This window comes from Atta colombica, unplaced genomic scaffold, assembly GCF_001594045.1.
Source record: "Atta colombica isolate Treedump-2 unplaced genomic scaffold, Acol1.0 scaffold13, whole genome shotgun sequence".
Taxonomy (NCBI): Eukaryota; Metazoa; Arthropoda; class Insecta; order Hymenoptera; family Formicidae; genus Atta; species Atta colombica.
Window position 1 is genome coordinate 374,994 of NW_017259217.1, and position 24,977 is coordinate 399,970.

Genomic DNA, 24,977 nt, shown 5'->3' on the forward strand with positions numbered 1-24,977 from the left:
GAGAGAGAGAGAGAGAGAGAGAGAGAGAGAGCTTGATAAGAACATTCCGAGAAAGGGAAGACTTATTGATCGATTATAAGCAAATTGTAATCTATAATTACTAAAAGTAAATAACACAAATTGTTATACGCAATTCATGTACATCAATTACTTACATAGCAAGGTTTGAGAAAAATATTTCAATATATTTGCGACGTCAAAACCAGAAGGTATCGGCTGAGTTCCATAAAGTAATCGTTGATAAGCGTCATGTAGACTAGCAAGCTTTAGACTATCTGCAAAATTTAATAATTTTATAAAATATTTAAAAATTTCTAAAAATTGTTTATTTATATTTAAAAATTATATCAATTTGTTAATATTAAAATTAATTAAGAGATACTTATTATTTATTATTTAAAATAATATATCTCTATAAAATATTACAACAAAGATTTATTTCTTTCTTTAACAGACAGAAAATAATGTATAATAAACATTATGTAATTACATGATGCGTATCTCGTCCCCATCATGTTTATTCAACTGAGCAGGCTCACATTCTCACACACCCTGGGATGCATTGCATCGCAATTAAACTCTATTTCTGACAATAAAATTCTAAGTAAAGATAACTGTTTTAATAGAACGCGAATCGATGAAAAGAATTATCTTGAGCAATAATATCTTCGATACAAGAATGAACATGCTGGACGAACTCACGACTGAAATCATCCCCGACCATCGCAAACTACGAAGACGAGCGAGGAAAACCGATGTGCGCGCATTTTCGTATTGATCCATTTGGAACGCACTGCAATACTGCGCATTGATATTTTTCGTCATTCCGCATTTACATCTCTAATAACATCTTGACATGTATTCGTAGAAGTAATAAAAAAAGCTAATTATTATTTAACTATTAATTATTATAATTTTGCTTTTATCACTTTTTAATCCTTAATACACACAAATCTTTGGATCATTTGTCTTGCGCATTCCTTTTCTTCGAAATATTATAAAAAATACCTGCTCAAATGTCAATCTCTCTTCTATTCCTAAAAAAAATTTGACATTTCAAACAAGTTTTATGGTAAGTTCACTTTTCATTTTCACAAATGACCCATCGTGTGTACATTTTTTGTAATTAAAAAAATTTTTATTTTCTTATTTTTTAACTAATTTTTGTTTGTATTGCATGAATATTTTGTGAATTATTAAAAAAAAATTTAATACAACATATTAGCCCTCAATAAACACGATGGTTTTTGATACCTTTGTATTAAATGTTCCCATATAGCACAGAAACTTGCAGTAGAAACGTTGCAATATTGTAAATATTGCGTTATAATATGCAACATTATAAGTATTAGGAATTATTATAAGTATTAGGAAATGTAATATATAATACATATTATGGCGCAAATTTTACAAATTGTTAGAGATTAAAAACATTTTGAGTTTTCAGTAATGGACTATATATACATCAATTACACGTTGTACGATTGTTAATTATTTCCATTAATTTAAGAATTATAGTGTTCGTTGAAAATATTTTGTCATCGTCGCAGCGCGACAAGATTTTTGAACTTTATAATCAATTATTATAATTTTTTGAAATATTTAGTTTTAAAAAATTTATTGAATATTGCAAAGAAAATGAAATGAAATGCGTGGAGTTTTTTATTATTTGTATTTCATCAGTTAATAATATGTACAACCCATACAGCCGAAAGTTTTCAGAAATATTTCAGAAATATTTCAACTGAAAAGTGAAACGTTTCATAAAAATTACAAAATATGTCTGCAACATTTCTAAGACAGCTTTGGAATAACAAAATGTCCGTGATTTTTGCACATGAAAGCTTATTGAAAGATTGCTGAAATGTTACAGAAAGTATAATCTGCAATATTTTTGAAATATTACCCAAAAGATTTCAGCTACTTCTAGTATTACAAAAATAATATATATTAAGTATATTTTTTTGATACTTAAATAATATTTAAATATATTATATCGATATAATAAATTTAAATATTAAATATCAATTAAACATATTTAAATATCATTTCTGAATTACTTAAAATTATTAAAAGTTTTGTGATCTGTTCACAGATTTTTTTGTTTAAATAAACTTATTTCCGAAAAATAATAATTATACCGCCAACTATTTTGATTAATTAATTATATTATTATATGTATATTTATACGCAACATATATGTATGAACACATATATATATATATAAAACATTATTAAAAAATTATATCTGCAATTTCCATACAATATTATTATTTATATACAAAAGTTTTTTGTAATAAAAGCAGAACAAATCTTTCATATACAAAAGTTTTTCGCAATTAAGATGTTTTATATACAGGGTGTTTGGAAATTAGTGATAATTAGTGTCTTTCGTACAGGAGCAGAATGGACTAAACTGAGAAGAAAAGTTCTCTACCATTTTACAATTGTTGCAATGGTTAACAAGTTATTAATTTATGAAAAGCCAAATTCGCCCAGCCCACCGCCAAATCACAGCATATATAGTAGCGCAATTTTTTGTCGGCACCTTTGATGTTAATGTTGGCCAAAATGGAGTGCGCATGCGTGAATAAGTAAGTTACCTAGCTTTGCCGTGATTATCTTCTTTCTCTTTTCATCCTTTTTTCACTCTGTCAAAATTCCTCACAAAACTTGCTAGATTTATTTGCATCACAATCCAACGAATTCATTGAAGTGAGTAAGTGCTATTGTAGGAACATATTAGAATATATTAGAGCATTCGACGCGAATAAATCCAATATTGCAATGAAATAATTTAAACTTTATGAAAATTAATAAAAATAAATTGTAAATATATTGAAAAATAAAGAAAAAATATAGAAAAATTAAGAAAAATATTAAGTAAACTTAAAAATGTATATTTGTATAAAGAAATATTCAATCGGTCTTTGGCGAGCAATTTCCGTTCCTCTGTAAAAAAACTTTCAACTGATTTCTCGACATATATAATGAATTCCATACGTATACTTAATATTGTCTATTTGGATGATAATATTATTTTTTTTATTATAATTAGAATCAATTAGAATATAATGATTTTTATTTTGTAACATCTCGATTTTTCTTAACATATAATTTGTATTTTAGATTCTTATATGTTCTTTATTTTGTTTATTGATATTAAGAATCCTTTATTCTTATTAATTTTAACAAAAATGTGTTATTAAACAAAAATATAATCTTATTCGTACACTTTTCTTTTTTTTTATGTGTGTGTAGTGTTTATTTGAAGTGTAATATTAAATATACTTTCAAATTTAATTTTCTTTGCAAGAACTGTAGGTCTAATACATCTTAAAAATAGTCACAATAACATTAAAATGATATTAAACTGAATCGTGATCAAAAAAATGACTTTTAAATATTTTTAATTAATAAATATTTTTAATTTTAACATCATGATGATTTTTTGTTCTATTTAAATATATTTTTCTATTTATTGCATATGATAGATTTTAGAACTTCTTTTGTTAAAATATTTCATATGACAATAAAATATTTCATATTTCTTATTGCAGAATTCTTTCAAAACTGTTGCACATAAGATGCGAAAAGTTGAAACATTTCTGAAAATTTTCCGCAATATCGATACTATATGGGAAAATAGGCGTACCTGCATAAAATGTGAAATATATGTATATTTGCGAAAAAGTATATATGTAAACTTTAAAATATATATACCTGCATATAAAATTTGCAATTAAGTATAAAATATAATAATTATATAAAATTGTATATAAAATTATATATAATACTATTAATTAATATTATTAATATTCATATAAGAATCATACAAGCATCATACAAGATCCAGCTAAACCGTTCAAAGTTTTGATTTCCATAGTTTGTATTATCACATATATGGTCCTATATATATTATATTGTTTATTTACATCATCTAAAGAGTGATTCCTTCATATGCCAATTATTGCGAAGAATATGCAATAAGGTAATCTAAAGATCCCGCTCGCATGGGATGCAAGAGATCCGGATTCGACTTTCGGCTGAAGTAATATTTTTCGCAATAACAATGAATTATTTACAGATTTTAATATGTCATTCAACATTATTAAGATCGTTTCGAAGATGCAAATAAGCATAAAAAATTTGTTAAATTATTAATCAATTTAACTCATGATATTATTGCGGTAGTTTAGTAGAGTTAGCGTTTCTAGGGACTACGTAGTATATAAATTCACAAATCATACAAGCATTAAGATTCAGTTAGACCAATTAATGCTTTGATTTCTATAGTTTATGTTATCATATACGCTCCTATAATATATTATATCCTATATTGTTTATAATATTATATATAATATAAAATATATATTGATTAGTTCTTTTTCTGTATTTTTTATCTATATCTTAAATTATATTTAAAATTATATTGAGTAATAATAAAAGAATTTTTATTTTAGTAGTTGCAAATACATTGCGCTGCAACATTACTACGACATTACAACAATTTTGCTGAAGGACATTTTTATGATGCTATGATAATGTTGCAAATATAATGAGCAATTAATTTGTAATATTACAATATTACAGTAAGATATATCTGCAATCATTTTGCAATCTTTCTATGCTGTATGGTGTTATTACATATTATATTGTTTCTAATGTTTTTCTTAATAAATTATAAATTTTTTAATGCAACAGCAATAATAAAACGCATTATTTAAAACATAAATATATCTTCTAATTTAGAGACATTCAGGCATATTAAAACATCTTTTTCGGGTTACTACTTATGCAGCAAAAGATTGAAGCAATATTACTACAATGTTGCAATATTACAGATTGCAATGTAATATTGCAGAGATATTACAGAAATATAAATTAACAATATGCCTGTAAAATGTCAGTAATATGCTTGTCAGTAATATTCCACAACATTGCAAAACTGTAATTCTTTAATTGTTACAATAATAATATAAAAATATAAGTTTTTATAGTATTTATGTAGTATAGTTTTTTAATTTAACAGCCATTTTTTATGATATAATAATTAATATAATTTTATATTTCAATAAAAAATTTATTGATCTATTAGGTGTACAACTTTGCTTCCGCCGTTTTTTTTCCGAAATTCGAGGCTTTACTGTAAAAAACTGGTTATACATTTATGATTCAAAGTATTGTCCATCGATGGCCACTACTTTCTCCCATCTTTCGGGTAGCGTATGAATCCCGCGTCGAAAAAACTGGTCATCTTTTGAAGCTATCCACGAATCGATCCAATTTTTTACTTCTTCATAAAACCGGAAGTGCTGGTCAGCCAGGCCGTGTGCCATTGATCGAAACAAGTGATAATCAGAGGGAGCAACGTCTGGAAAATACGGTGGGTGGGATAGGATTTCCCATTTCAACGTTTCCAAGTATGTCTTGACCACTTTCGCAACATGGGATCGAGCATTGTCATGCTGCAAAATCACTTTATCGTGTCTCTCGTTGTATTGCGGCCGTTTGTCTTTCAATGCTTGGCTCAAACGCATCAATTGCGTTCGATACCGATCGCCTGTGATTGTTTCAGTCGGTTTTAACAGTTCATAATACACTACGCCGAGCTGGTCCCACCAAATACAGAGCATGACCTTGGACGTCAAAATCACCGTTCTTAAAGCGTTGAAACCACTCACGACACGTTCTTTCACTAATAGCGGCTTCACCATAAGTATTTGAGAACATTCGATGAGTCTCAGCCGCAGATTTCATCATATTGAAGCAAAAAATTAAAACCTCCCGCAAATGAGAATTTGGCTCGTAAACTGACATTTTCAATCGAGAATAACTTTATGATGCAGACACAAATCGACTAATAATGTTTCTATGGGGTTATGTTGACAGATGCCCAAGTTTATTCTATGATCTATTTATTTCGACCACCACTTATCGCTAAACCCATCTATAGGAAAACGGCGGAAGCAAAGTTGTACACCTAATATTATTTGTCAGCTATTTCATTAGCTAAGTTTTATATTTTTTTTTAAATATGAAATCAAAAGATTGTATAATATTGAGTTTGGATACAATCAGTGCATCATTATCAGATAAAATGATAAGCAATTAAACTGCTGAAAACGATTTATTGAAATATTAATTCTACAAAACATTGCAGAATGATTTCACTGAAATATTGCAATATTGCATGGTTGCGAAATGTTGCAGAATCATTGTTGATGCAGAATGATTGTTGTCAAAATTCCAACAATATCAAGATGTTCGCTTTTTATTATATTGTAACAAAATGTTCCAGCAATGTAATGTATTTGGATAAATTTTTTACGAAGACTCTAAAATGAAAACTATTTATATACATATATTTCACTAACTTTAATTTTTCTACAAATCATATTTCTAGTGATATGTGCTTTTCAAAAGCAATTTTTTATGATAAAACCATAAAATATTTCAATAAATATAGTATTAATTCTAAAGAATAAATTTATTCGTATAGATAAAGCATGTATGTGTGTGCCCCGAACGAACTATAAATATTATCCACATTAATATTAGGTGTAGTAAAAAGAAATCCATTATTTTGGCATGAAATTGAAGAATTTTGAATTTATTTATTTATACATTTATACATTTTTATAAATGTTGTTTTTGTATCATTTAATGACACATGTATTTGAAATTGTCTCAATGTGTGACGTATGTTGATTCATATCATTGACAGAATGAGATACAACGTCCCTATTTATTAACACGTCGTAGACATAGAAATCTCTTTATTATTGACACACAATTAAATAATCTTATATTTAATTTGAATTATTTTTAATCATATCTATAGATCGCCATTATTTGTACTCAATATGTTTTATTAATTTGATTAAGACATTAGAGTCAAATAATTTAATTTATGAAAATATACTGCCGTCTTAGATTAGAAACTGTACCGGCTCATAAATGGGTACAAAATCATAAGTGTCCTTATTACTAACTTAAGCAAGACAATTCATACATTAGGAACTCATGTTCATATATTTTTTAAATTCTGAAAGATTATAATGTTGTGATATTGATATCATTCTTTTTTTAATTTAATAATTAATGATTGATATTTATAACATATATATTACATTTCTTTAAAAATAGGAACGTTTTTATTGTTTTATATCATATGTGTTTGGAATGTCAGTAATAATGTTACGTCCAAGCTCCGCATGCATGGAGCTGAAGAGGTGAATGCAAAAGGAACTGAATTATTAGACTGATTTGATCGTGTCCAGCCTTCGGACCGCAAGGGAGCCGACTAGGGAAGACCGACGCAAATCGGGAGGCACTTCGCTTCGTCTTGAGCCGAGGATCCGAGCTAGTCGAATGGAAGACGAAGTGGAAACTACAACTCGTGAATTGCTAAACGGATACATGAGTCGGACTTTTAATTTAAAGGGCCCAAACTGGATCAGTGTGCTATGGGAGGGCGCACTTTAATGCCTGTACGTCCGTATGTCCTGGCTTTCGGTCATGGAATTTAATCCAAGCGAGGAGAAGGCGAAGTGCAATCGCGGGAGAGATTACAATAAATAAAAGAAGAAGTTTTTCAAATCAACAACGAGAGTTAAATTTAATAATAATATAATGAAAGAAATATTTAGTAACACATTTTTCTTAAGTATAAAGATACAAATCTTTGATTTTCTCTATTCTGAAGTATATAGTCATATGTATATTTGTGTGTGTGTGTGTGTGTGTGTGTGTGTGTGTGTGTGTGTGTGTGTGGAAAGAGAGTTACATGTAATATTGATGTTATTTTGTGTGAGGAGGATTTGGAAGGAGGTGGGGGAAATTAAAGTTGTGTAGGATCATGTGGTTGGAGGGAAAGAGAATCGATGAGAATAAGGAAGATGGTATGAGGACTAAAAATAGGCAAGTGAATCCTACGATGCTGACTATCATTCGTGGAAGGGATAAAGTAAGACATGTATTCCAACAACTGAAGGGCGTTATGAAAAAGGAGAGGAAAATGACCAGCGGGAGAGTAAGCGTTAGGTTGAACAGGAGGAATTGAGGAGGTAATATGCGAGACGGGAAATTCCTCAATCGGAGATGGTGATATCAGATGTAAAACAGGGGAAGAAGTCATCAAAAAAGTCTGGGGAAAATCAGAGAATAAGAAATTTTTAATAGCGGTGATAGAGAGTCGAGGTTGGAGGCTGAATGACCAGAGTTCTTGGGCCGATGCCTGAATTAACGGAGATTGTTCTCTAGAGTTTTCCACGGTGTTAGAGCGGACACGAGCAGTGAGTCGGCGCGTATTGTTAGTCCCCACTATGTGACGGTAATGAGGGGCGGAAGAATTGCGTGAACGCACTAAAAATTTGTCGCCTTTAAAGAGGGACAAGAAGAGGAAAGTACCATCCAGTATTCTGCAGCGAAATCAAAACTTACTACTTGACGATAACGATGAATGATGCCAGAGAGATCATCGGAAAGGATGCGTCGACTGTGGGATGCCAAGTCCGTTTCGTCAAATTCCCCGATCAATGTCGTTGGTCTTAAGTTGATAGTGGTTTTGCACTGACTCTGGAGAAAAAGGGCTCCAAGAATGAAATCTTTTCCAAAGGTCCCGACAACTATATTCCCAAAACTCAGAGAAAAATCACCCTGAGGGCCATGGAACCGCGATTTTTATACTAATTGTTTCTATTACTCCAATTTGGATTGGCGAAATAGGTTTCGTTAACTAGTAATAGGATTTTTCTTTGCTCTCGGATTGATCAAGATCTTGGGGGAGGAAAAGATGTTGACCAGAGTCTATAATGTGGAAAAGTGTTCTCCTAAATTTTATGAGCTTAAAATTTATGGAAAAACGCTCGTGCAGTGCATCAAGAAAGCGCACGTGCAGCATGCACGTGCATCGGCACGAAACCACCCAGAATCTATCCTTGAGTGTCGTTTCTTAGATTTTATAATCACGGACTCGTGAGAATCGTCCGCGGCTTGACCGTTAAAAAATATTTTGGCACCGATTTTACACTTCCAATGATATATTTATTATTATTTTAGCTGCAGTGTCCGAGGGGCACAAACTTGGTATCCTTTTGGTCCTGCCACTCGTGTATGTGTGATTTTTAATTTATCTCAGAACGATATTTACGAGGGAATACTGGATTCTTTGTTTTATTTTTAGTTTGGGAAAAGAAAATTTTTAGTCTTCTCTAGGCTATAACGCTCAATTTATGCGTCATTCGCAGCTGTCTTTTTATTTCAACGAATTCCAGATCTCTACGAAAGAAAAGAGTCGCGGGAATCCGCTGGACGTAATAATAAAGATAAACAAATATTTTATCGTATCGATTAATGATACATGCATTAATTAATAAAATATGTATCTTTGATGTTTTCAATTTAATCACAATGTTTTTTAATATCTATTTAACTTTGAGTCTCTTTAACTTACATTTATTTACTTTTGTAGTTTAATAATTAGAATCATTCGATGAAAGGACCGTCAATAATATAGTCATTGCTTCACAAGATGTTAGTGAGCATTTGTTAGATTTACCATCGTTGATAACATGCTTACAATTATAATATTTTAACGTTTACAAAAGTGTTTAATTTTATACTACTAGCGTTTAATTTTATACTATTAATGTTTAATTTTACACTACCCGAGTAGAAAATTGGATCGATCAATACTGACATATCATGTGGCTCTAAACAGAAAGTATTGCGGTATGTCCTGTTCAGGAACCCTTAATGTGGGCCTAAGGAAGATTTCAAGCATGCCTTATTACTTGACTTATGCCCTATTAAAAAGGGAAGTTTTACTGTCTGAAACCGATTTGATTCTCCATGAAATATGAAAACACGAAAATCTAAGACACACGTATTTTTTTTATACATGCGCTAATTCATATTTAAGTGAAACACCTCTTTGAAAAAAAAAAATATTTTTTTTTCGAGCCGAATATCGTCGGAAACATAAAACATAGAAAAAAATTTTTTAAACAAAAAGTTGTACGGTTTCAAGAGTACTTTAAAGTTACAAAGAAAAAAAAATTTTTTATTTTTTTGTTTAATAAAATGCCCTCGTAATTTTCTTAAATTTTCAATTTTTTTTTTACTAAATTAAAGATTATTTTTCTACATTCAGGCATGTATAATAAAGTTACATTACGACATATCATTTTCGAGAATTAATTATATACGCTATTCATGCTCAGATACGTAAGTACGAGGGTCGTTTGATAAGTTTGGTAAAAAAGCAAGTAAAACACATTTTTTTGTCTGCTTTATTTTTCAACATAGTCTCCATCAAGAGTTATACACTTAGTCCAACGAGTTTCCAATTTTTTAATACCGTCGAAAAAGTAGGCTGTCTCAAAGTCTGCAAAATACTCATTGACGGCGACAATGACTTCCTCATTTGACGAGAATTTTTTCCCACCGAGCCAAGTTTTTAAGTTTGGGAACAGAAAGAAGTCACACGGAACCAAATCCGGAGAATAGGGTGGATGAGGAATCAATTCATAGTCCAATTCGTGTAGTTTTACCATTGCAACGGTCGATTTGTGGGACGGCGCGTTATCTTGGAAGAGCACTTTTTTGCGCGCCAATTTTGGCCGTTTTTTTTTCAGCTCTTCTTTTAAACGATTCAACAACGTTGCATAATATTCTCTTGTTATTGTCTTACCCTTCTGCAATTAGGATAATTCCTTGAGAATCCCAAAAAACAGTGGCCATCATCTTTCCAGCCGACAAAATAGTCTTCGCCTTTTTCGACGCACTTTCACCAGACGTTATCTACTGCTTTGATTCATCTCAGGAGTGTAATGATGGATCCAAGTTTCGTCCACAATCATGAATCGACGCCAAAAGTCCTGCGAATTGCGCTTAAACATCGCCAAACATTGCATTGAAACGTCCTTTCGCATGCGTTTTTGATCGAGAGTAAGCAATCGTGGCATCTATCGTGCACACAGCTTTTTTAGATGCAATTTTTCGTGCAGGATGTTATGCACTCTCTCCGTGAAAATGCCTACGGCCTCAGCAATCTCACGCACCTTCATTCGACGATTTTCCATAATCATACCATGGATTTTTTCCACGATATCCAATGTGGTAATCTCAACAGGTCGTCCGGAACGCGTTTCGTCTTCAGTGCAGGTTCGGCCACGTTTAAATTCGTTTATCCAAAAATAAATGGTCTTCAATGCAGAGTTTCCCATGAACTTCGTTTAAACTCGGTTTTGATCTGCGCTGCTGTCCACTTCTTTAAATAAAAGTGTTTTATTACTGCATAGAATTCATTTTTTTCCATTTTTGCGGAAACTGCTAAACCACTCGCTTCAAATGATTACCAAACGTGAACTATGCGTCCTTTCTGAAATTTGGCTGAAATTTGGCCTGAAGGAGTTCGAAGAGTGGATCTTTCGAGATGTCGCGTCATCAAATAGATTGTAACGCCATCTCATGGAAATTTACCAAATTTATTAAACGACCTTCGTAATTGCCTTTGGAACAATAAGATATATGAAAAGATGTCTTAAGTAAAATTTGTATAATTTTTTTACAAGTGTGTGTATTTAAATTTTGTAAATATATATTTTTAAGATACACACACACACACACACACACACACACACACACACACACACACACACACACACACACACACATATAATTTCTTCCAAGAATAAAAATTCAAAACAATTTTATTCTAATCCATTCTTTTATAATAAAATTATTGTATAAGATTGGTATCTTTAAAAAATAAATTTTTAAAAAATTGTTTTGCATTTAAAATTACATTGAATTGTTAGAAAATCATCTTACGTCGAAGAATTCATCACCTGTAAAAAACTATACAAATTTTACTTAAAACATTTTTTTCATATATCTTATTGTTCCAATTGAAAACATCTGAAGATCTATCTGTGGCTCGGGAAGCAATTGAAAAAAGAAATTATATTGCAAATAATTTGTAAATTAAGTATATAAAGTAATGAAAATAGGATTAAAGTATACAAAATAAATAAAGTGTACAAAGTAAACAAACATATGTATGTAAAAATGAAAATTTATTATTAATAATTACATTACATAGTTACATTTTCGTAAGAAATTGTTTTAAAAGTTCGTTTCTTTCTCTTTGAATCGAATTATTTTCTTTTTGTTAACTGTTCCATCGCTTTATTTGTTCCTCTTCAACGGCAACCAATTTTTTTCTTATAGTGTAAACCTCCTATGACTCTCGCTTTTTTTGACCACTTTTTAATAGAATACAACGTTCGAAAACTGAATCTGACGTTTCTGCTGACGGCTCGGCTTATCGTTTAAATATTCATTTTTTAATGTGCAATTAAAATTACTATTATTGACATTAATATCTAATTCTAAAATGAATCAGCAGCAATCCGATTAAACAACGAAGATCTTGCATTCGAATGTGGACACGGAGTACAGTTTATTGAGAAGCTATACTTGAAGAAAACGTGGATCGGCTGAAATTTATTGAAATGCTGCTTGGTCTTAACACAGTTTATAAATGCCTAGTCAAGTCTGTGACTTGACTGAAAGAGGATATCCGAAGTTTATGAAAAAAAATTTCCGTTTAATAGGATGATGTCCACTACCGCAATATGTTTAGGGAGCGATGCGGAAAGTACGCCATTTAGTGTACAGTTTCATAGCGCTCTTTACTGCTGAATGCGCCCGTTGATAATAAATGATTAGATAATAACTGGGCGGTAATTTATGATATAAGTTTATGTATACATTCAAAATAAGTACAAATGGGCAATATAAGAATATTTACATAATAATTTTACGTTCAGTGCAGTAGTTTTATCATATCTGTGCAATTTTTGTTAAATTGTTTTTATGTTACGATTCAAAACCAAGTTTAATCTTTGGAAATGATTATCAATCCGCTTAATGTTGTTAGGCTTTTATTAGCATCTATAAGTTTATTATATTTAACAGAAACACTAGTAACTGAAGCAAGCAAATAGAATTAAAAGAAAATATACAAAAATTATTGCAGGATAGCATTTTTCACTATAATGGATTGAAAATAATAAAAGAAACTTATCTCGATTATCAAGAACCTTATAAACTACATAATTCTGAAATAATTGAAGATGATGAAGAAGCATGGAGTGAAGATAATTTAAATCTCATCCTTAATGTTCAAATGATGACGCAGACTTTGACAGTTCTTATAAAACGAGCTGTTAAGTATTGGCGGAATTGGAATATTAATTAAAAAAATAAAAACAAAAGAAATTGTCCGCTAAAATCAGTGCAAAATAAATTTATAAATAAATTTATAAATAAATTTTAGAAGAGTTTCATCTGAACGTCAATTAAGATGGAAAGAACAATTACATTCAGGTGGAAATCGTATAGGAAAATTATTTTACATCTCCAAATTTACACATGATAAATTTACTGTTGAATCAGGATTCATAATTCATGATATTGATCGGCAAAGGTGAGCTTTACAAGCTCAAGAAGAAATAGAAAATTTATATCCTATATTTAAAGCTTCTATATTTAAATCTCACAGTTGAGTATCAACATTCAAAAAGTTCCACCGAATTGTTTCGAGAAAAATTACGAAATTTGTAACTGTAATAGAACATTCCGTTATATATTTCCGTTATATAATAACAATAGAAGATTCCGTTGAATTTCAAAATACAGCTAATGATTTTCTGAAAACAATGAAACCACTTATCAAACAGTTCGGATCTGAAAATATTCTATCTAATTCTAATCAAAGTGGTTTTCAATTGGAAATTCATTCTGGAAAATCTAATGAAAAAGTAAAGAAAGTAATTTATGCAATTTATATCATCAACAACATACTCATATACCATACAACAATAATATCGTATATGGAAATTTGCTATCACCTGTATTTATTGTATTGAATTGAAAGAAACTAATGGTATATTTAGACAAGAAACCTTATTTATATCAATAAATGTTATTATAAAAGCATCGAAATCTGGTAAAATGACTTCAGATAATTAAATAATTTTCCTTTTACAATACATTTTCAGATACTGTTTTACTATTAAAAAATAAATATAAATTTGCATAAACGGAATAATATAATGAAATTATAAGTCTTATTTCTGTGATATATTTTATAATTTATTTAAGAATTTCATAACAGTCATAAAATAGTTATTAATTTAATATTTATATTTCTTACAGATCATTTTTAAATGTGATTAGAAGCTTTCTTCTAAAAAAAAAATTCTTTAGAAAATTTTCTAAACATTGGTTCTAATAGCGTTGTTTTTATCGATTCATGGACTGGACATTGTCTCAATATTATTTCAGATTTAACACCTATAGGAAAACATATTACTATTATACTGAAAGGCATTATAGCCAAAATACAAAATGTTTACGGATTTAAATTGGAAAAATTTTGATAAAAGATTTTCAGATACTGTTTTATTATTAGAAAATAATATAAATTTACATGAACAAAATAATATAATAAAATTACAATCTCTGATACATAATCATTTGTTATCTCCGCGATATCACAACTTGTAAATATTCGTGATTTAAAAGTAGTTATACAAATGAAAGACCAGAAGAATTTGAAAATCCAGTAGAATTTAGTTTTGACAAAAATTCAACAACATGTGAAGGTTGCAGTGATATAGCTATAGTAAAATGTTCATGGTGCAAGAAGTCATTACATTAGAAATGTATCCTTTATATGAAATAAAACTCGTGGTTATGAATGAAATTAAAAATAATGAATGATTTAACTGAAAATTAAGTTACAGTAATTACTTAAATGTAATGAACGTGTACATTAAATTTATGAAATTAAATATACTTTTAATAAAATTTTATGAAAAATATATTAAATTTTACCTATATGTACACAAATATACTTTTTAGTTATAAATACATTAGTTATAAATATTTTTAGTTATAAATACATTAAATTTAATGTAATATTATGAAATTAATTTCAAATTGTATAACTTAAAAGTATATTAAATATCATAAAATTTTTAACAATGTATATTTAAAATATTTTTTCATTAAGTATCATTATTGTAATGAGTATAATGAATAAATGATACAAAATATAAATTTATTGTGTACAAACATTTAGAAATTATTTCATTATTAAGTATAATATATACGTTTTGAAATTATTATGTAAACGACAAGTAAATAAGATATTAAAGCATAAAATTAAAAATAACTTTAAGGGAATAATTTTAAGATATTATAAGGAAATAATGTACAGAGATGAATAAAAAAGTTCTTACTTTAAGAAGAAATAATAAAAATTATTATAACTCTTAACATTATTTATAATTTGTAATGTTACAAATATCAATCACGTCAATTTCCTTATTCGTTGATTTATGTATTTTACTGTTTCGATAACAATTACTTACGTATATGAGCATGGATAGCGGATATATATACGGAAGCGTTAATAATTAATTCTTGAAAATTGATCTGTAATTTTATTATACATGATTGAATTTGTAAAAAGATAATCTTTAATTTGGTTAAAAAAAATTGAAAATTTAAGAAAATTACGGGTGGTGGAGATATTTTGTTAAACAAAAAAATATAAAAAAATTTTTTTTCTTTATAACTTTAAAGTACTCTTGAAACCGTACAACTTTAAAAAATTTTTTTCTATCTTTTATACTTCGATATTCGGCTCGAAAAAGTACCGTTTTTTTTTCACCCCTTAAACATGAATTAGCGCATAAAAAAATACGTATCTCTTAGATTTTCGTGTTTTACAACATATTTCATGGAGAATTAAATCGTTCCGGATAGTTGTAAAACTTCCTTTGTAAGTAATACCTGAATTACATCATATTAATGATGTACCGACTTGTATCTGAGCAAGGAACATGCAGGTATGTCCTACTAAGAAAAATCTGACTTAGACCTTACTAAGGAATGCCTTAACTCAATCAGAAATGATAATGAAATCAAAATCGAATTGACATCGATTCGATGTCGATTCCATTATCATTTCTGACTAGGAATAGCTTCTGAAAACGAAAGCCGGATTTACGCCAGATCATATTTCTATTTTGTTATTTTCTTTGTCAAAAAATTAATCAATAAATTGTAAGGTTAGGTTCATTCTCGATTCAGATTCATTCTTCAAGTTCATTCATCTTCAGTTTAAGTTCATTCTTTCATTTCTCATGGAAAGTAGCAAAAAGAGAAAACAAAACTTAACACGTAGAATGGAGAAATATCGGAAAGTTCGCCGCAGAATTGATGCGAAGGAATTAATATTACAATTATGCATCAATGAAAACGTTAGTATTAAAAATTCGTACAAATAAAAATGAAAATTTTAGTTCTTTATTTCTTTTATTGATATACTTTATTGCGACCTTGAATGTAATATTAATTGTAATATATTGAATAATAAAAAACGAAAAATAAATTGATGTAAAGAGTTACCTCACGAGTCAACGCACTTCCCTCATTTTCAACTATTAAAGACAAATGATTCCTTAATTTTTCGAATATTCAAATACCCTCAGAAATCTGCTGCTTTGTTACAATTAGAGAATGATTTTTCTTTGCTATTGACCAAAAAAGTAGCGATTCAGGAGCTTATAAAAATGTCGAACTCTTAAAAAACTACAGTATGGAACACAAAATTGTATTAGAAACAAAATTATACTTCCTATTAACAATATATCTAAAGATAACAAATATAAAAAACCCTTGTTCAATTTTTTCTTGTAACTAAAAAGTATTGAAAATAGAATATTATTAAAATGGAATATTATCTCAATGAATTTCAGCATTCCAAAAAATGAATTCATTAGAGTTATTGAATTTGTACTTCACTTATTTTTTAATAATTAGATTTTCAAACAAAAATACGGAACACCAATGGGCTCCCCGTTGTCACTAATTATAGCTGACATTGTAATGCAGGACTTAGAAAAGATGTTGAATTCTCTTGATTTTGATATCTCCTTCTATTATAGATATGTAGATGACATAATTATAGCCATTCCATCATTTAAAGTTCAAGAAGTTCTAGAAAAATTTAATTCATATCATCACAGAATTCAGTTTACTTGTGAAATAGGCAATCACCGCATTAACTTTTTAAACACTAATATCATAGTTGATAAGAATATCATCAAATTTGATTTATATTACAAACCAACATTTTTATGCAGATTCTGAATTATGAGTCTCAACATCCATTCTCACAGAAAAAAGGAACTATATTTGGACTAGATAAAGTTGTTAATCTCACATTCTGACAGGGTTGGGTAGTAACTAGTTAAAATGTTAAAAGTTAAAGAAAAAGTTAAAAAGTTAATAACTTTTAACTTAACTTAGTTAATTTTAAATGCATTAAATTTTAACTTAACTAAGTTACTTTTAAACATTAACTTTTTGACTTTTCTTTAAGTTAAAACATTTTTTTATCTCTTTTAAATATCTTAGAAAAATAATAAAATATAATAAGAACGTATATTCGTAATCTATTCATATTTTAAGACCATCTTAATTTTTTAAGATGTTAATACAGCCCTCTGATTGGTTTATGCGGTTATGCCAAGCCTTAGTCCGGCTTACATCCTTATCTACAATGTTTTAAGTTTTAAGTCATAAGAAATTAATCAATTACAGTCAAATATTCTTCTCGCATTCGATTATAATTGGTCAATTTCTTATGGCTTAAGATTTATTAAAAAGTAATCACTGATCTAGTGTCTTCTCTATGTGCTGGTTGTTTTTTTAAAGTTATATAACTTATATAATTATATCGTTATTTATATATAGTTTATATATAATTATGTTATATACTTATATCATATATAAATAAAAAAATTAAAAATTTAATTTACTTAATAACCTATATTGTAATTATTTAATTTCATTTTAAGAAAAATTAGGACATTTTGATCTAAAAAATAATTTTTTTCAAAATTAACTTTTTTTTAACTTAAGTTAATTCAATATTGATTTAACTTACGTTAAGTTTTTTTAACTTTTAACTTTTAATTTAACTTTATTAATATTGTAAGGCCATTAATTTTAACTTTATTCATTTAAAAAAAAAAATATTAACTTACTCAACCTTGCAGTCTGAGTTTCATGAAAAGAACCTAGAACAGGTTGTTAGAATTTTATTAGATAATGATTACCCACTGAAATTTATTTTCGATATGATTCGCCAAGAATAAAAAAAATTTAAGTAAAAAAATGCACAACCAAAAAATTAATCCATCTAAAAATATTTAAAAAGAAAAAATTTCATGATTCACAATTCCATACATAGATTCAATTTCTGAAAAGGTAAAAAATATTATTAAAAATACAAGTACTAAATTCTCTTTCTACAATCTCAATAAATTGTCTTCAATAATAAAAATACAAAAAGATCTTCTTCCTATAATGTCAACAAAAAATGTAGTCTATAAAATATCATGTGATGATTCCTATATTGGACAAAGCAGACAACTAAAAATTAAATGGCTAAACTAAAATCAAAATAATTTTAACAGAACAAAATTCACTCTCTCAGTGATAACAGAACACAGGACGCATCACAATCACAATTTTAATTGGAACAACGTTGAAATATTAGATATTGAGCGAAATTATTGTATAATAAATAAATTATCTCCGAAATGATAAACATAAAAAGGCAGTAAAAAGAACGGCATTAATTAAAAACAGACACGAAACTATTGAATCCTTGTTATCATTGTTTTCTGACTGATTATTCCTCGTATCAAACGTAAACAAATTTGATTTTAATCGTTTAATTTTTATTTTACTGTGAGACTCGCAACCATCAACATCGTTGCTTTAATTTTATTGACATTTTCTAATTTTCTTTTATCGACATATTATAAAACATTCCAATTTTTATATTATATACATGTTCAAATGTTAATTACTTATTTTATGGATTATTCTATTATGGATTATTGTTACATCTTCGTGCGTTGTCTCCTGAGATAACTCTTTACATCAATTTATATTTTCAATTTTTTATTATTCAATATATTATAACTAATATTATATTCAAAGTCTTAATTTTTTTTGAAACCTTGCTTACCAACCATGGAAAAATTTATGGAGATTAGCCAATGGAATCTACGCATATATTAATCATAAAGTATAACTCATGAAAATGTAGTCGCTGAAAGTTTGAAGTTAGTCAAAATGTACATTTAATTGTTAAAATATATTATTTGGACTAAAAACGAGTTTAGTAATATTTTCATTATTCCAATCTCCACTATTTTGTTAAAATAAAGTATTTATAATTGAAAATAAAATATTGTACATTTTCAATGTAATTTTATATGCTGAATCCAAATCTGAAATTAAAGTTAACCAATAATATTTGGATTGCGCGAAGTCAAAAAAGCAAAAGTCAAAAAAACAAAATTGCCGTTTTTCGTTATAATTTTATTCTTTCTGCAAAAAACATTTAGTTTTTATTTAGTATTCATTTCTGAGAAATGAAAGCAATTACATTATTTTTAAGAACATGCTTTTTCCTCTTCTTAACATGATATTTCTATAAAATTAATCAGTTACATATTAAATAATTATACCTTTTGTCAGTATCAAGTTTTAACGTTTATCAAAAAAAAACTTTCTGCGTTTAAATAGGGTTAAGACTGTCTCTGGATTAATTCCCAAAATTCGCATTATTTTTACTTTTTTTTAATTTTTTAACTTATTTTTTAATTTTTTGTAACTTTTTTGAAAATTTTTATTTTTTTTAATTTAAATCTTTTTTTATTTTTGTGTTATCTAATATTATTTCTTTATTATAACACAATCGCTTTTTTGTAATGAGTTATGAATCTTAATAATGAAATTATAGAGTTTACTTACATGCTATAAACTTAGAAGATAAAGATTTAATTATTAAAAAATTTTTGTCAAATCCTAATAGTATAATTTTGTAACTTATATGTTATAATAAAGAATTAAATAAAACAAAAATAAAAAAAAATTTTAATAAAGAGTAAAAATTACCAAAAAAGTTACAAAAAGTAAAAAATAACAAAATTCAAAAAAGAAAAATAATGCGGATTTTGAGAAGTAATCCAGAAATAATCTTAATTCTGTTTAAACACAGACAGCTTTTTCATGACGAACCGTTGAAAATTTGATATTAACAAATGATATAATTATGCGATATACATAACTGATTAATTTCACAGAAATATCGTATTAAGAAGGAGAAAAGCACATTCTTAAAAATAATATAATTTTCATCTTTCAGAAGTGAAATCAATAAAAATTAAATATTTATTTACAGAAAGAAGACAATTTTGACGAAAAACGGCAATTTTGCTCTTTTTGCTTACTTTTCGCGCAATCCAAATATTATTAATTAATTTTAATTTCAGATTTGGATTCAGCATACAAAATTACTATTACATTTAAAATTACTATTGTAGTTTATTTAAAAAAAATAGTATAGTTGGAATAATGAAAAACATTACTTTTTCTGTTTAATAGAAAATCAAAGGTCAAAATCAAGGTTATTACTTGATATTTTTCAAAATCATGGCATGGAAAATTAGAAGCTTTGATCTAAATTTTGGTACTCTATATCTTATATTTGATTGCGTATATTTTAGGCAGAGAGGTGGCTGAGTTGACGTGGAATGATCTATATATTTAATATTATATCGAATTATATCCAATTTTCAATCATTTCTATTGATCTCCACTAATTTTTTTTCAATATGCCGTTAACTTAACTAAAACAACAATGAGTGATTTAATTCAAGAAAATATATTAAAATCTTTTTAATATATTTATTAATATATTTATTAATATATTTATTAATATGAATGCTGTTCATTTTAAAACCGAAAAGTGGATTTATTTTGACACATATTGAAATTAAAAATAGCAACCTTTAGATTGCCGCGAAAGTCACTTTTGTAGCTCTTGAGTATGGATTAAATCACAAATTGGATCACAATTTTTTGTGATATTTTAAATACTAATTGTATTAAACGTATATATATGTATGTTGCCCAAAATATAAAAAATATAAATGTTGAAAAATATACAAAAAAATTAAAAGATATAAAAGAATAAAAAAATTGTAAAATAAAAAATTTTGTAATACAAAAGATAAATTAAAAATCTAACAAAAATGAAAAGTCAAAAAGGAGCTACAAATATTTTTCATCCATTTCATTAGCTATAGGTAATATTAAAGGAAAGTTCTTTGCATGCTTATACATATACATATATGTTTATATTCATTTATGTTATAAAGATTACATTTAGGAGAGAGAGAATTTATAAATTTATGCTCAGAATTAAAATTAGCGATACCAAAAACCTTCAAGTATACTATTTTTGAAAAATAAAAATTTTTTTTATTTGATCGTAAATCATCTGTCAGGAAAGTCACTTTTGTGACTGCACAAATCTAAATATTCTGCGCCATGTGTTACTTATATAGAAAAATTTTCGCGAAAAAAAATAATTTAAAAAACTATAATTTAAAAAAATGCTGACAGCGTAAAGATTAATTTAAAGGATTGGATTGCTCCTTTAATATCTATTTTTTGCTATTAATTAATTTTTGCGCGAATTCGTGACATGACCCATCCGCGCCTCACTCTCGGCGATGAGCCATGCTACAAATTCGCGCAACGCGACTTCATCGCTTATACGTTTCCTGTTTTAATTTAAAAATTACAGCGAATATCTCAAAATGGTGTCAGACTTTTTTGTTTCCCTTGACTCATTCTACGTCTTCAATGCAGCTCTTACTTTATTTCTGAGACACTCTATATATAATTATATATAATTTTATAGGGTGCTAAAGACGGACAAAATTAAATTTGAATTTTTTGTTACATGTGACTGACTTTAGCAGTAGATGACTGTTGGCATCAATACTAGCCTGTTTCGGACTTTGGGTATAAAAATTTGCTAGCAGCAAAATTTACGTGTTATTTAATAAACATAGAAACAATGCCACCATGCTCCTTAACCAAAAACTAAAATATCGATCATGAATTATGTCAACAATTATAATTCAAACAACCGATAGTCGAAATTTCTTTCATTTGTGTGCAAAATATTAATTTTATGAAATTAAAAACGATATAAAATAGATATAAAGATTTAAATCTTCTGCGAAAATCTTTCAATTTTCTTTCAAAATCGAACTTTCCGGACAATCCAATATATTACATTTTAATGTTATAATGTATATGTTTTTTATATTTCTAAGTTTTTCTTGTTCGTATTTAATTTTTAAATTCATAAAATCATTTTCTTATATTATTTTTTAAGTATAAATATTAATATAATATTAATATAACTATATTTTTTATTATAATATTTATTTACAATGTTATGTTTTGTTTATACTATTATATTCTCTATTTTACAATAAATTATAAAATCTGAAGTAATATGTCTTTAATTAACCACAAATCTATTTATTTCCCACGAATTTCCTGTGTTTTGAGCAAAAGGCGGAGCTAATGTGATGAGATATTCATTATACTTGTTTTAAAAGTAAAAAAAGAGAGTAGCAGGTTTTTATAATCAAAGCTTTCGTGACGTGAAATTGATACTGAATTTTTGCTTGCAAGGAAAGATTTATAGAATATAGGTTAGTATTCATAATCAATTCTTACATTTAAGACTGTCTTAAGAACATCTTAAAATATCGTAGGTCAATTCGAAAACTATAGTAGAATCTTAAAATATTATTTAAGACGGTTTTAAAATAAAAATGGACTATGATCGCCCCGTATTTCGCGTTTCGCAGTTGGTAGCCCTTTCGCACTATTGATGACGCGGAGCAAAAGTAGACGTAATCTACTTGGACACACTATACTTCCACTACATCGATGACATCGATGAGATATTATTCACCACATTGTTGACATCGATGAGATACTATTAAAGATCGTCAATCCTGGATCCCTGAACAAATTTTCGGCGGTATAAAAAGGGTTCAAGGATCTGAAGATAATTGAAGAACGCTGATTATTGACAATTGATATAAATTTACTATTATTAACATAAATATTTGGCTAATACAGTTTATAATATTTATTAAATTCATTACATAAATGCTCCATAAATAAATATGCATACATGTAAAGTTATAATATCCTATATACTCAGGTAGCAAATATCATTGTCATTTTAACATCATATTTTAGATCTTTACTGACCATTACTAATGTCTTAATGAAATCAAATTGACATTCGAATGTCACAAACGATTGACGTTATCGAGTCATCATTTTGACATATCTTGGTCCTTTACACTACCTAGGTAGCAGACATCCGTTATTATGACGTGATGGTCACATTTTTATGTCATGATTCTTAAAATTAACCTTAAAATGACGTGTTTTTGATGGTCACAGATTAAAGTCACAGACTAAAGACGTCATTAATATAGACATATAGATACAATATAAATTATTTTAATAAAACAAGACGTTATTTTAACTTACAAAATTACGTGAATTAAATAGCTTAATGTTTTGTCACTTTTTTAAACTGAAATCATATAACGCTTTCAACATACGTGTTACCTGACATCTTGTAAACAGTTAAGTTCAAAGCATAATGGGCTTTCTACAATAATGGCCGCAGGATAGACTCTTGCATAATGCATAAGGAAATCAATCAGTCGAAATTCTTCTTTTCTATGGAATGGGAGAAAAGGAAAAAATTCTGATTAGTTGATTCGCTTATACATTATGTGTTATGCAAAAGTTTATGCTGCGGTTTTATGTCATTACCTAAGCTTTAAGTCTAAAACCATAAAAAAATTGATCAATTATATCAATTATTCTTTTTCAATTGTGGTCAATTTTTTACGGCTTAAGATTTAAAGCTCAGATAGTTACACTGAGAAAAATATTCAGCGGTTTGAATCGAAAATATTCCAGAATTTCCTTTTCCGATAGATTTTTATCGTATTTAGGACTGTTCGAAAAAATAAACGCCTTGATCCGTGTTTATATCGGTTCTCATATCGGTTTATATATAACAATGAGTGAGAATCATATAAGTGTTTCTGTAGAGATAAAGTGTGCATTAAAAAAAATGAGAGCCGAGGAAGAAATTATACAAATACTTTTAAGTAAATAATTCTTTTTATGCGTGTAAACAATCGATCGGAAAATGATATTATCGGATTATCCATCTAAAAAATAACGATCGAATATTTCTTATTCCCAACAAAGGAGAATGGATTAAAATTTTTTTCTACCCGAATGCGTATTTTAAATAGCGAATACTTTTTTTGGATTTAATTGGATTCAATTGGATTCAATTAGATTCAATTGAATATAATTGGATTGTAAAACTGCATTTCCTATTCAAAATTTTGAATTGAATAGTATTCACAATCATAGAAAAAACTAATATTATTTTTAGATTAAAAGACTAGAGATTTGCTCCATGCAATTCCTATAAATGAATAAAAATGCATTCAGAATTGAAAAGCATTCATTTTAACATTCGTGAATCAATATTTCTGAAAATTTGAATTCCTTTCAATTTATTTCAATCTCGTTTGCTGGGTTGGATATTCCAATTAAATTATTTTCATTGACATTTCGTCGGAATTTTTGTCCGGTGGAACTATTATAAATATCCATTTGTTACATTTTGAAGGATAATCATTTATTTTTATCGGAAAAAGCCTGGAAATTTTTTTCAATGTACACTCACCGATTAAAATTTTGTAATATGCTTTCTTTTTAATGGGTTTTGAAACGTAGTCTGCTCACCGAGCGATTGGTTCTTATTATGGATCGGTAAGTAAAAACCAACTCGCTCGGTGAATAGGCTGCATTCCGAAAATCATAGAAAAAAATCTGTTGCAACCTTTTAGTCATTGAGTGTACTTGAATATTGAAGAAAGTCTATAAAGCGGGGA

General features: G+C 27.8%; 1 protein-coding gene across 1 annotated transcript in view; it reads right to left on the reverse strand.

Moving 5' to 3' along the window:
- The window catches only part of LOC108684300 (protein unc-79 homolog), a 21,625-nt gene extending 20,926 nt beyond the window's left edge, over nt 1-699 (reverse strand). Inside the window, exons 1-2 of the mRNA XM_018188556.1 lie at nt 491-699; nt 156-275 (exon numbers count right to left, since the gene is read on the reverse strand). Of these exons, the coding sequence (XP_018044045.1) occupies nt 156-275; nt 491-515 (145 nt within the window). The 5' untranslated portion in view covers nt 516-699. The remainder of the gene's footprint in view (nt 1-155; nt 276-490) is intronic.
- Between the last annotated feature and the right edge of the window lie 24,278 nt (nt 700-24,977).